This window comes from Hippoglossus hippoglossus, chromosome 15, assembly GCF_009819705.1.
Source record: "Hippoglossus hippoglossus isolate fHipHip1 chromosome 15, fHipHip1.pri, whole genome shotgun sequence".
NCBI lineage: Eukaryota > Metazoa > Chordata > Actinopteri > Pleuronectiformes > Pleuronectidae > Hippoglossus > Hippoglossus hippoglossus.
This window is the reverse complement of record NC_047165.1, coordinates 9,763,903-9,776,277: the sequence shown is the minus strand read 5'-3', so window position 1 is coordinate 9,776,277 and position 12,375 is coordinate 9,763,903. Positions and strand designations below refer to the sequence as shown.

The 12,375-nt window shown below is 40.6% G+C and overlaps 2 protein-coding genes and 1 non-coding gene across 9 annotated transcripts; 2 read left to right on the top strand and 1 right to left on the bottom strand.

Moving 5' to 3' along the window:
* Nucleotides 1–349: 349 nt before the first annotated feature.
* Nucleotides 350–3,219, bottom strand: LOC117776020. 5 transcript variants are annotated; one of them, XM_034609685.1, is made up of 10 exons: nucleotides 3,127–3,219; nucleotides 2,648–2,971; nucleotides 2,169–2,468; nucleotides 1,992–2,042; nucleotides 1,683–1,787; nucleotides 1,512–1,546; nucleotides 1,068–1,124; nucleotides 919–969; nucleotides 684–762; nucleotides 350–547 (listed from the first exon to the last, which is right to left on the bottom strand). In XM_034609685.1, exons 1-10 carry the CDS (start codon nucleotides 3,170–3,172, stop codon nucleotides 480–482), a joined length of 1,116 nt encoding a protein of 371 aa, XP_034465576.1. In that variant the 5' UTR covers nucleotides 3,173–3,219; the 3' UTR covers nucleotides 350–479. The 5 variants fall into 5 exon arrangements, 4 of the variants coding, with proteins under 4 accessions (XP_034465576.1, XP_034465577.1, XP_034465578.1 ...); XM_034609686.1 differs by having other exon boundaries at nucleotides 350–542; nucleotides 688–762; XM_034609687.1 differs by having other exon boundaries at nucleotides 1,683–1,780; nucleotides 1,997–2,042.
* Nucleotides 3,220–4,615: 1,396 nt separating this feature from the next.
* On the top strand, nucleotides 4,616–9,465 carry polh (polymerase (DNA directed), eta). Of its 3 annotated transcripts, none has more exons than XR_004616370.1 (11): nucleotides 4,616–4,879; nucleotides 5,717–5,851; nucleotides 5,935–6,167; nucleotides 6,352–6,470; nucleotides 6,584–6,687; nucleotides 6,811–6,930; nucleotides 7,199–7,322; nucleotides 7,436–7,501; nucleotides 7,652–7,824; nucleotides 7,926–9,268; nucleotides 9,331–9,465. XR_004616370.1 is itself a non-coding variant. In XM_034609682.1 (10 exons), exons 1-10 carry the CDS (start codon nucleotides 4,743–4,745, stop codon nucleotides 8,884–8,886), a joined length of 2,232 nt encoding a protein of 743 aa, XP_034465573.1. In that variant the 5' UTR covers nucleotides 4,616–4,742; the 3' UTR covers nucleotides 8,887–9,465. The 3 variants fall into 3 exon arrangements, 1 of the variants encoding a protein (XP_034465573.1); XR_004616369.1 differs by having other exon boundaries at nucleotides 6,292–6,470; XM_034609682.1 differs by having other exon boundaries at nucleotides 6,292–6,470; nucleotides 7,926–9,465.
* A 2,094-nt stretch (nucleotides 9,466–11,559) lies between these two features.
* Nucleotides 11,560–11,642, top strand: trnal-cag. Its single transcript has one exon. It is a non-coding gene; the product is annotated as a tRNA-Leu (tRNA).
* The last annotated feature ends 733 nt before the right edge of the window (nucleotides 11,643–12,375 follow it).

Below are 12,375 nucleotides of genomic sequence, written 5' to 3'. Positions count from 1 at the left end.
ATAATAATAATTCTAGACAAAGGGCAAAATAATATTTTTCGGGAGGCCTGCCTGGATGGCCACAGGACGGCCACACGCCGAGCACCGGTCTGGCGGCCTAGGGAATTAAGCAATACATATTTCATAATTCATTTGATTGTGTTACTCACTAAATCGTTTTTTTATGAATCAAACAATATATTACAGTAATTCTCCTCTCACAAATTGGAAAGTTTCAAAAATCCTGAATGTATGTTCCCAGTATGAGGTTGTTGTGAGATGGACTATGAACATGATCTCATCCCCTGGTTGATAAATGGTATAAATTAAAAATTTGCATTTATCAAACAAACAGGCCAATGCTTCTTTATGTTTTCTAGTGGATGGTAGAAAAAGGTAGAAAGAAACTACAGCACAACAAAGCAATAACAGTTTAAAACAAATCGTGCAGTATATCCTGGAAGAACTCCACTAATAGTGATTTACAGATACAGAACAGTTCAAGTATTTTGGCCGGTCAGAGCCAATTTGCTGTATGTAACATCTGTATCTTGTGCTTCAGCCTGTTGGAGAACAGAAGTAAATTTGACAATTAGAGAAAAAGATAATAACAATACTCTGAGACCATGAACACAAAATATTTGAAACAAGTGAAATACAGAACATGAGAAACAATGTACAGTTGGGATCAGTAGTTTTAATATTTACCCTTTTTTCTGGTTGTTGTTTAATGGTAACCACAGAACTGTACAACACATCCATGTCAGTTTCAGCACATGGTATCTGGGGGGGGGGCAAACACAAAAATATAGAAATGGAAGATTTTCTGTTTTGGATTTCAAACGGATTATATGTAGCTGCACTTGGTGAAATAATAAGTAATGTTTAAGCATGTTTGTGTCTTCTAGTTTAATCCAAATTTTAGATTTATAAGGTTACTTGGTCTGATGGTGTGAACCCAACAGTCGAGTTCGTTACTTCCTCTTCACACTGTTTCGAAAGGGGAAAGGAAAATGTAAATCGTAACTTCTGTTGCAGAGACTCTGTCGACTAACTAGTCAAATTCACTCTTGAAATAACTGTGTTACCTTCGCTGAAGTTTTTCTTTTGTGTTTAACATTGCAGTACGTTACATCCGCTTCAGCCTGTGAAAGAGGAAACCAAAACAGATGGATTCAGAAGTTTTCAGTTGTGCCTCACATTCAAATTCATAATCTATATGTTTGAGAAAATCATCACCTTGAACCATTTTAAACAGATAGGTCCAAGGCCAACACATTATAAAATTGACTATAACCTTACAAGCACCTGTTTAATCCATCTCAATTGTGCTCATTCCCTATGGTATTAACATTTCACTGTGTTTCTGTATTTTCCATTAACCTTCACCTATATATAAATCAGGGGGGCAAAAAGAAATGACTTAAATGTGCACCTTACTGAATCTGGAATTGTGCATTGATGTTGGACATATAATTGGCCCCTCTGTGTAAATTGTGGCCCCCCTATGGGAAATATCAGGCGTCTCTTACCGTTGTGATCGCTGATGATTCTGGCTTGTTTTGCTCTAAAAGTTAAACAGTGAAAAACTCATGTTACTGCCTCTCAATGTTCACCGTACTCCAGATATTAAGTAAAATTATTTAAAAACCACAAACAAATTTGTTATGAATTGTATTTATCACAGTTCAGCTAAGACTTACTGTGCTTTCTCAACATAAACCAGACGAACAAGGTCACCAGTACAATGACGATCAACAAACTCAGAGTGATGATGAGGCTCTTTAGGTGTATTGAAGTGCTGCAGAGTACATTTTGTGCACGCAGATGAACTTAGCACAATGTACATAGGTACAATGTAATGTAAAATACATCATTCTTATACAGTATATATATTTAAAATTATTACAAATTAATCTCTTAATATGGCCTATGCAAATCTAAGTTCAAATAAAGTGTCTTTAAAAACATACATGGCAGGACTTTTTCAGTTCTTTAAAATGTAAAGACTTCTGACCTGTGCTGTGTTGGGTCTCCGTTCGATCCGGTTGTTGCAAGAGTGGCTATGATTCAAAAACAGGACAGTGATTAAAAGAGTAATACGATAATTAATCCTAAAAACTAATCAAACATTTACAAATGGTTATACAGGGAATACATTTATATTCATAATCACTGGGAGCACTTACTAGTGGTGGGTTTCTCAATAACATTGACATGCACTGGCATCTGTAAGTCTCCTTTAATGCATAAATACCAGCCGACGCTTTCTGTTGACAGTCCGCTCATGGACACATGGAAAACATTGAGGCGCCCAGAGTCTATGGTTACGCTTGTTCCATCTATTGCTCCCGACGGCCCTCTCACACAGCTCCCGCCCATTTTGCACCACTGAATTTCTCCAGCAGTGCTGTAGTTAAAACTGATGGTTATACTCTCTCCAATGAATCCACTGATTTCCTGATTATCCACATAAAGACCAGGCAAACCTTGGGGGGAAAATAACATGTATTTAAAAGAAAATTGTGGGAGGAATAACTGGTAGGTATTGGGGAATTGGGGAAATATTTAAAAACATTTGATATATAAAGAATCACATAAAACTTAAAACAAAGTAATCAGTCTAAAGTATTTGAAATGTGCTCAAAGGTGAGTTGAAGGCTCTTACCATTGGTGACCGACAGGAGAAATCGCGATCCAACATCAATTCCATTATCGATCTCCACAATACACCAGAAATATTTGTCCGTGTTCATCAGATCTTTAATAGTTACAATGAAGATTCTCTGGGATTTGGCATCAGAGATCAAAAACTCTCCTGAATTATGTGGTATGTTTGTTTGAACTACATACTTGCATCCCCTCCACGTTTCACCTTGACACAAGTACTTCACGTTGTTTCTGTACATTAAGTCATAGCGACATGGGATGGTGATCGAACCTCCAGCCTTCACCGACACTTTACTGACGGTGGTTACGGTGTTGTGAACTCCTGCAACAAGAACAAATACAGTGTTTGAACAGAAACGATTGGCAACTCACACCAAATCACAATTTCTCTCCAATTTATTTAATAAAAACTAGTACATTTGCAGTCATTATAAACACATGTATAAGAACAAATTTAACATGAGCCCTGCGTCTGACCTGTGAGTCCAGTGATGATGAGAAGAACACTGAGATGAAGAGCCATGGCAGAGATTGAGGAGACTGAACAACATGAACCCAGTGCAATGAAAGACTGACTTTCTACTTCCTAGTTTACCAAAACTGTCTTCCTCCTATTCTGAGGAAGTTGCATTACATTGGTAAGTACATTTTAGTATGGATGATTGCTACCTCCAAATTTCACTTAATATCCAATTGCATGTTTCAATTCTACTTCCTCTTAGGTATGACAGTTGTTTGCTGGTTGAAGCAATATGGCCTGGTTGGGTTTGGGGCTATGTGAGCATGGTACATGGGATCCCTCTGTTATCTGTTGAGCTGGGGGTTGTTCTACAGGATCAATGGATCGAACATTTTCCACAATATCTGTCAACCCACTTGTGTGGATACTGGTCATTACTGATGGTAAAAAAAAAAAAGGATTTTTGTTTACATTTTACGTAAAAAAAAGTGTTACACATTATACAACAAGAAACAAGGAAGGTCACAAAGTTCAGCAGTGCCACTATTTATTTTACAAAGAAAGCTAAATTAAAGGTAGACATGGTAACCAGTTCTGTGGGTGGGTGAATAGAAGCCAGAGTCACGAAAATGCCAAGCTGGGATGTCCATGTGGAGGTAGACCTGGTGAAGGAGAGAGAGAAAGATCCCAGTCTGCAATATTGGTCAGCCCAGGTGTGCCACATCCCTGCTGATCACTAGGGTCTGACTCCGCCTACAGGAGCCTGAAACACAGACACAAGCACAACCACAGCAGGACAACTCCAGGGTTGTCACAAAAGTTTTACAATTTGGTTGTATTTACACTTTCTTTTTATTTATAGTTATTTACAATAAAAAGGTTGAACTGTAAAATATCGAGTCTCAATTACATTTCTGTCATAAAGGTTTGATGTGAACATCTTGGAAATTTGTGTCAGTTATTTAACATATGGCCGATATATCAGAAGTGTTATTCTGTGTGTGTGTGTGTGTGTGTGTGTGTCAGCATTAGAGCCCAGTGGTCGTTATACCTAATTATCACACTCTATGGTGAAGATTGAGGGGGAAAAAAAATCATCTGTGCTTTCTTCCTTCCTTCCTTTCCCTACCCCCTCCTTCTTTCTTTTTCTTTCTCTCTCTTCCCCTCCCTCCTTTTTATTTATTTTTTCCTTTCTCTCTCTCCCCCTCCCTCCTTTCTTCCTTCCTTCCATCCCTCCTTTTGTATCTCTCTTTCCCCCTCCCTCCTTTCTTTCTTCCTCCCCTCTCTCCGTCCTTCCTCCCCTCCTTTTCTATCTCTCTCTTCCCCTCCCTCCCTTCTTCCTTTCTTTCTCTTTCTCTTCCTTCCTTCCTTCCTTCCTTCCTTAAATAAAAACCTGTTGTGTTTTTCTTCACCGAGGCTCTGATGATGATGACCTCACCACAATGTCCTCCAAAAAAGACCGACCTCCGCGTCGACATTTGATGACGTCATTATGTAACTTCGGTCGACTGCGTCAAAAACAAAGCGACGGGAAAAATAAACTCTGGCGCCCGGTTCAACTCCAGCGAGTCGAGCAGCCGGAGCCGGTGTTTCGTTACGTCTCCCTCCCGCTGAGCGAGCCTCCTCTCCGGCGATGGAGCACGGCAGAGAGCGGGTGGTGGCGCTAGTGGACATGGACTGTTTCTACGTGCAGGTGGAGCAGAGGCTGGACGCAGCTCTGAACAACACTCCCTGTGTGGTGGCCCAGTACAAGACGTGGAAAGGAGGCGGGTGAGTTCCTGACACAGAGACACTTTTCTTACTGGTTCATGCAACTGAAGCCTCTGAATGTGTAGATCACTGCTCAGCAAATCGCCACAGTCCCTCAGTGTCTGGAGGAAATGGAATCAAAGGGGTTTGAAGCTGTGAGGAATGATGACTCTAAATGAACTCAGGAGGCTGGGCGATAAAACTATATCCATAGTTATTTTTAATCAATAGAATATAATGCTTGAAGAGGTATAACTCATAATTTCTCCACCACCTATTTGTAAAATGGTTAGTTGTTTATCAATTGTAAAGTTTTATCCTGATATATTTTTGTTTGTGTTATAATGGTCCAGCCCCAACAGGAGCTACAGAGGGAAATATATGACTAGAGCGTCGGAAAGTTCAAGTTCAGTCAGAAATAAGAGTCAGACACACAAATCCGAGCTCGAGATCCATTTACTGGATGTTTTCATCCATTAAATGTGCAAACCAGTTAACTTAGAAGGGAACGGAGATGGTCTCTGGAGTTTGAGTTGAACAGCCTCCCTGAAACCTCTGACTTGCTCCCGGTCAACGTTTTGACCTGGCAGCATTGCAGTGACACGTTTCGACCTGATAGTAACGCAAATGCCTCCAGGGCCACATATGAAGTGAGTGACTGACACTACCCACTTCACAGGTGACCCTACACTCAGCTTGTGTCTGTTCAGTTGCACGAACCATTCAAATCGCTGTCTCTGTGTTGGGAACTTACCCGACCCCACCTCACACAGATAACCACTTGGACTTACTGTTAACATGCTTTTCCGATATATAAACTGAAGTTGATGTGGTTCTCAACTAAATATCTCCTACTAGCATTATAGCTGTGAGCTACGAGGCCAGGGCCCATGGGGTCACCAGGAACATGTGGGTGGACGACGCAAAGAAACTGTGCCCAGACCTCCAGGTGGCACGAGTGCGTGAGTCTCACGGCAAGGCAGACCTAACGCAGTAAGTGCTGGTGATGAACTATATAACCTCTGCACCCCCGGGCCTTGTAAATATGTTATTTTGATAGCTCACTCCTGGTGTAGTTACAGGGATGCGAGTGTGGAGGTGATTGAGGTGATGTCTCGCTTTGCTGTGATTGAGAGAGCCAGCATCGACGAGGCCTACATGGACCTGACGGCTGCGGTCCAGCAGCGGCTGAAAGACATGGCCGACAAACAAATAGAGCCTCACCTGCTGAGGGCCACCTACATCCAGGGGTACCCACAAAGCTCACCTGAACTGGAAGCATCTGAAGAGGAGTCTGTGTTAAATAAAGGTATAGATAACCAAAACTAACTGATTACTCAAATAATTGTTTCACTACTGGACAGAGGAAGCCGGTATTGAGGAAACGCTAGTAGGATGAATCCCTCCATAACAATGTCATATTTTTTCCTCAGAGGAGCTGAGGTCCAGAGGTCTCCAGCAGTGGCTGGAATCCTTACCTGTTCCCCTGACAGGGGCGCAGAGCTCTGCAGAAGTGCAGCTGACTGTGGGGGCGATCATTGTTGAGGAGATGAGAGCAGCTGTGGAGAAACATACAGGATTCAGCTGTTCAGCAGGGATATCACACAATAAGGTAGGAAAACATCTTATTGTTTAGTTCCTATGTAAAGTGTGTATAATGCGTTAAATGTTCACTTTAAAGAGCTGCATTCATCTTGGCTATCGTCACATGTTCTATTTCTACAGGTACTGGCCAAACTCGCCTGTGGACTGAACAAACCTAACAGACAAACTGTTCTGCCTTTGGACTCTGTAACAGAACTTTTCAACTCTTTACCCATCAGCAAGATGTGAGTTCAAAGGATTACTTTGCCGTAAAGTTTTTATTAATTACATATTTTTCAATTATTCTGACATAAAAGAGTAAAAAGAGATATTTTTTAATTACAACATGCTGTATTTCATCCATGCAGTCGTAACCTGGGGGGTAAGCTGGGAGCCTCCATTAAAGAAAGTCTGGGAATAGAGAACATGGGAGATCTGACTCGCTTCTCGCAGGACCAGCTGGGGCAGCACTTTGGAGAAAAAACAGGGTGAGATGAGAACAGAACAAGGTCAAAAGTCTCTTGAGAGGACTGGTTAACATAACTCTGGCCTAGTCTTTGCATTTATTATTTCAAACACTATCAGAATTTCAAGTGGAATTGACAACAATTGAATAACATGGATTACCCAACTTACTTTTTACTCCTCAGTCTTTGGGCCCAGTTTGCATGATGCCCCATAAAAAAGATTTTTTTTTTCGTACAAAAAAGATTTGATTACCAATTGCATTCACTACCAAATGTCTCTGTTTTGCAGCCAGTGGTTGTATGACTTGTGTCGGGGGATTGAGTTTGAAGCAGTGAAACCCAGACAGCTTCCCAAGTCAATCGGCTGCAGTAAAAACTTCCCTGGGAAAACATCACTGACCACGAAAGAGCAAGTATGGATAACTAACTGCTTCAGGATCTGGATCTAACTTTATAGTCTCATTTCGACTGAGACTGAACGTATTTTTTTTTGTTTTCATGCTGATTATTAATAACCTGTGTGTAGGTACAGTACTGGCTTCATCAACTGGCTCTTGAGCTGGAGGAGCGGCTGACCAAGGACAGAGAAGTGGTGAGAAAAAAGCTTTGTGTGGTTGTGTAATATTTCTTCCTGTATTACAGCAGTATTCATTATTTCTTCTTCTGGGTTTCCCTGATGTCATTTTCAGTAAATACCTCTTGGTTCTATATTGGGGCTTTTTCCTCTCTTAACACATTACAGAACGGTCGAGTGTCTAAGCTGCTGACAGTTGGTGTACGTCAGCTCGGGGATAAGAGGCAGAGCAGCTTCTCTCGCTGTTGTGCTTTAGTGCGCTACGAAGCAACCAAAATTTCTAGTGACAGCTTTGCCATAATCAAGAGCCTGAACACAGCAGGAAACCACCAGGCCACATGGTAATTAGAATAACAATAATACTGTTAAATATATTAAGTATCTGGTTGAAGGAATCCTGAATGTTTTATCACACTTATTTTTATTGCATCATGTCCTCCAGGACTCCAGCTCTCACCCTGCTACACCTTTCTGCGAGCAAATTCAGTGATGCTCCATCAGCAGGGGGGATCGCTGGTTTCCTTTCCAGTGATGTCACCTCGACCCAGAGCCTCTTCTCCACCACTCAGTCCTCCACCCAGCCGACCTCGGAACTGAAAAATAACTCGACATGCAAACAACCCGGCACCATTCAGTCCTTCTTTCAAAAGGCGGCTGAGAAACAAAAACTGAAGGTGATGAAAGAAGAAGAAGAGGAGGATGAAGATGGAGTCTCCAAAGGAATTCTCCCATGTTCTTCCTCCTCTCATAAAACATCTGGAACTAGTAGTCAGTTGGAGACAGATGCCAATAGCTCGGTTTCGTCACTTTCATCTCATCCTAAAAATGGTTCGATCAGCCCCCATCCTGGCATTTCCTCTTTCTTCCACAAAAATAGTCTTGAGAGAAGCTTCCAGGCCTCAGCACCGACACTGAGCAGCACTGAAGCAGAAGTCGGACCCGGGAGTGTCAATAAAAAAGAGGAATTAGAAGACACTGTTGCTGTTTTGTCAGGCCTGCAGGAAAAAACTATCTCAGAGTTTACATTTCACCAGACACCATGTGAAGAGTTAAAGGATGAAGTGGACACTGGTTCAACTCCCCATCCTGCCAGTGTGGCCAGAGAGGACCTCTTAAACTGTGAACGCTGTGGCCAGGACGTGTTGGTCTGGGAAATGCCTGAACACAATGATTATCACTTTGCCCTGGACCTCCAAAATTCACTCTCTTCTTCATCTGCGGGTTCATCATCTGTCTCTTCCTCCTCTTCCTCTGCATCTCCGCTCAGGGTGACAGCAGCCGGCACGACCCAGTCCGCCCGGGGCAAGACAAAAACCAGAGGCCAGTCAGGACCACAACCAAAAAAACCCCGCTCTCAGGGTGGAAGTACGGCCACTCTGGATTTTTTTTTTAAGAAGAACTGAACATTACTGTAGAAAGCCTTTTTTAACTAAAATTAAAATAATGGAAATGCTTACAATGTAGTTATTATTATTATTATTATGTAATTTGCTCTTAAATGGATGGAAAGCCATAATGTAACAGTGCCTTGAATGATTGATGTTAATAAGCTTTATCTCATGAGCTATGTAAGCTAAAACCTTCAGCAATTATCTTGCCAACCTGAGTATATTTAGGATTCTTGTAGTATTCTGACCTACCAGCAGGGGCCACTAGTTAGTATATTACTGAACTCAAGAGATAAATGTTTTGTAAGTGTATATATATATTTATATAGATTTGAATGCAAATGGTGCTGGCGTGCACTCAGGGATCCAAACATAACTGTAAGTAAACATTTCTTCAGTGGTTGTCAGGGGAAACCATAGTTAAACACACAACACCAGTCCTACTGTTAATAAGACCAGCAGAACTGTCCAACATTGAGGTTGTTAAAAACAAATACAAAACAGTTTTAAAACTCATTGTTTTTCATGTAGACATTCCCAATTCAAACTACAAATGGAAACTGACTTATTAAAGGTCATGTTTGTTCTAAGGCCTGTGATATAAAAGTGTCTGCCTAATTCTTTTATAATTTAATGCCATACATAATGTAAAACCATGGGTTGGTGAGACCGTTAATATTCTCAGTGCCTTGTCGTCCTGTTTTGGTTCCACTCTGCTACAACTATTGTGCTCAAGCACTGAAAGACAGTTTATTGACTACATTACTCTTGCATTGTCTTGCATAAGATAGGGAGCAGATAAGGAGGAGCCCTACCAGGAAAAGAAATTGTTTGTTTTTTTTAAAACTCAATTTTGTGGATTGAGAGATGCCTCTGACATGTGAGTCAATAGACAAAACACTGGATGTGTGACATGATGGAGATATTAAGACAACAAAACAAATAAAGACAATAAAAGTTTTATTCATGTACATCGTGACACACAAATGCTTTTATGTGCAATGTTTAATTGATGCGTTCAATACGATGCTCTTATACAGAGCAAGTTGCATTAAATGAGCAGGATGGGATTGAGTCACTTGCCTAAAAATTGCAGAAAACACAGTATTAATACACACAATATTGCCTCAGACAGAGTTAAACCTATGGGAATGATTAAGGCAGTACCTCATCTGAAAACTATGACACAGAGTCTGAGGAAGATAAAGGAAACGTTTACAATTGAGGACTGTTGTGACCTAAGATAACATTTCTTATCCTTTGACCAGCACTTAAAGACAGTCTGAGGGTCAAGAATCTATGTGAGCTAACTGATAACACCAGCTTGAATTTACCATGACGTCTGATTGTTATGGCAGCAGGGAAAGTAGATAGGATTGCAGGGCAGGAATATTCAACCATATATAGTAGTTATGTCACTAATGCTTCGGGTGTCAGGAACGCCGAATAATACTTTTTCCAAAACATGCGATCCCAAACAGAGGCAGCAGAGTCTTACATGCCTGGTGGATCATATTTCTTTGTAAACAAAAAATCATATACGCTATACATACACATATTTATATACATGCACATTATCTCTCAGATTGGAAATAGGTCTCCTCACTGATGACTTCAAGGGCAGTGACCATACAGTCTATGGTACTGACCCATAACACACATTTAAAAGGTTGACAGACTCAAAATACCCCCATAATCAAAATAAACGGTCCTCGTCTTACGTAGAAGGTGATTACAGAGAAAATAACATACTGATACAAGACGATTCTGGATCGTCACAACCTGAGACAGGGCCTATGCCTTACACAGATCCATTACACTGTTTCATAATTAAAGCTGTAGCTCTTGGGTTGCAGACACTATGCCCCCCTTTCTGTCTGTAGCGTTGCTGAAGTGATCCTCATTCTTGACCCCATTTACCCAGTGTGCCCTCTTTCAAAGCAGACATGCACACAAACACAGAAACGCCTGCATGACAACGAGCACGGAAATTAAAAATACATACGAACTGAAAGTATACTAAGGGGCGCTTTTTAAAATGTGGTGTTGGGCATTATCTACCATTCTAGGGGAACTCCGAACTTGTGTAGCTTAAAAAAAGAAGAAAAGATGTCAGTTCTCCTCCCTCTGCAGTGCAGTAAGAGTTTACTTTTGATTTCACATCAATGCCCTTTTATGACCAAATACTATTACAGATGTTATCACTTATATTTCCCTGTAAAATATTCAGCTTATTTTAGTGGTGAGGAAAGAAATCCAATTGTATAAAAATAACAAACACAGGACATAGGCTCCACGTCACATTTGTTTGTAGACACCCACACACACACATACACACACGAACACGAACACAGACACACACACACATATATATATATATTTACAGTTGTTGCTTTTAGTTCACCTGATAACTCCAGCAGTGTTGTGAGCTGAACTGCTAAGTAACTAGTGTTGTTTCCAAGGCTCATATTTCCTCCACATTCCTCCTTCTCATTTACATAAAGAAAGCTAAGCGAAATATTTCTTAACAAAGCAGTATTATCTACAGTCATTGCTTTTAAAAGCACAGCAAAAACAAATACGCCCGGGGCGATAGGGAATTACCAGTGGGCCCCACTTCTTTTGTCTGTCAGCGCCCCTCCCCCCTCTTGGAAGTTATTAACACGTGTTATCTCCACAGTGCAGTATGTCAGGATGGCCGAGCGGTCTAAGGCGCTGCGTTCAGGTCGCAGTCTCCTCTGGAGGCGTGGGTTCGAATCCCACTTCTGACAATAACCTTTTTAGAATACAAACAAACAACGAGCCAAATCCAATGTTTCCTACTTTCACGGCACAGACAGTCCCACCAGTTTGACAACTCTAATTTAACAGCATGTTATTTTTGTACCAGTGTGTTGCACAAGCTTTCTGGACTCAGTCTTACTCACTGTTATCATGAAAGGTCTAAATGCACATTATGCACTAATATTTTTTATTATAAATATTATTATAATTAATATTATTATTATTTTATATTAATCATATTAGTAAAGCAAGCTGTCCTAATATAATGCTCAAGTAAGGCTGAATGTTTTTTATAAGATCTGAAATGTATCGGGAAATATTTTGAGGTAAAATATTGATCAAAAGCTTGTGACACAAATAACACATGAAATATTTATGTTTTTGTGCTGTGAAGAACTTGATGAGGTTGTTTCATTTTATTCTACATCCCCTTCAGCTCTAGAACTACCAGTAAATACTGAGCTGACACCTGTCCCCAAATGACCTTGTTCACCTTGTAAACTGCAGAAAACCGGATATATGTGTTGCAGGAAACATAACAACTTTTGGATGAGAAGAGACTTAAAACTTTGGTGGAATTCAGCCAATACTGATGTACTTCATAAAAAAAAGAGAAAAGACAGAAATCACCAATCCTGTGCATAAATTAAACCTGCAAGTATTTGGGGCTTAACTTCTGCTGAATCTTAAGAGTCAGGTTTTTTCTGCAAAGTTAGCATT

Bases quoted from the DNA above. Each gene is read 5' to 3' on its own strand.
- polh (XM_034609682.1), top strand. From the start codon at position 4,743: ATGGAGCACGGCAGAGAGCGGGTGGTGGCGCTAGTGGACATGGACTGT. The intron at 6,471-6,583 runs GTAGGAAAACAT...CTATTTCTACAG, and splicing joins CAGGGATATCACACAATAAG to GTACTGGCCAAACTCGCCTG. The intron at 7,323-7,435 runs GTATGGATAACT...ACCTGTGTGTAG, and splicing joins CACTGACCACGAAAGAGCAA to GTACAGTACTGGCTTCATCA.
- LOC117776020 (XM_034609685.1), bottom strand. From the start codon at position 3,172: ATGGCTCTTCATCTCAGTGTTCTTCTCATCATCACTGGACTCACAG. The intron at 1,547-1,682 runs GTAAGTCTTAGC...TTTAACTTTTAG, and splicing joins GTTTATGTTGAGAAAGCACA to AGCAAAACAAGCCAGAATCA. The intron at 548-683 runs ATATTAAAACTA...CTTCTGTTCTCC, and splicing joins ACAACCAGAAAAAAGGGTAA to AACAGGCTGAAGCACAAGAT.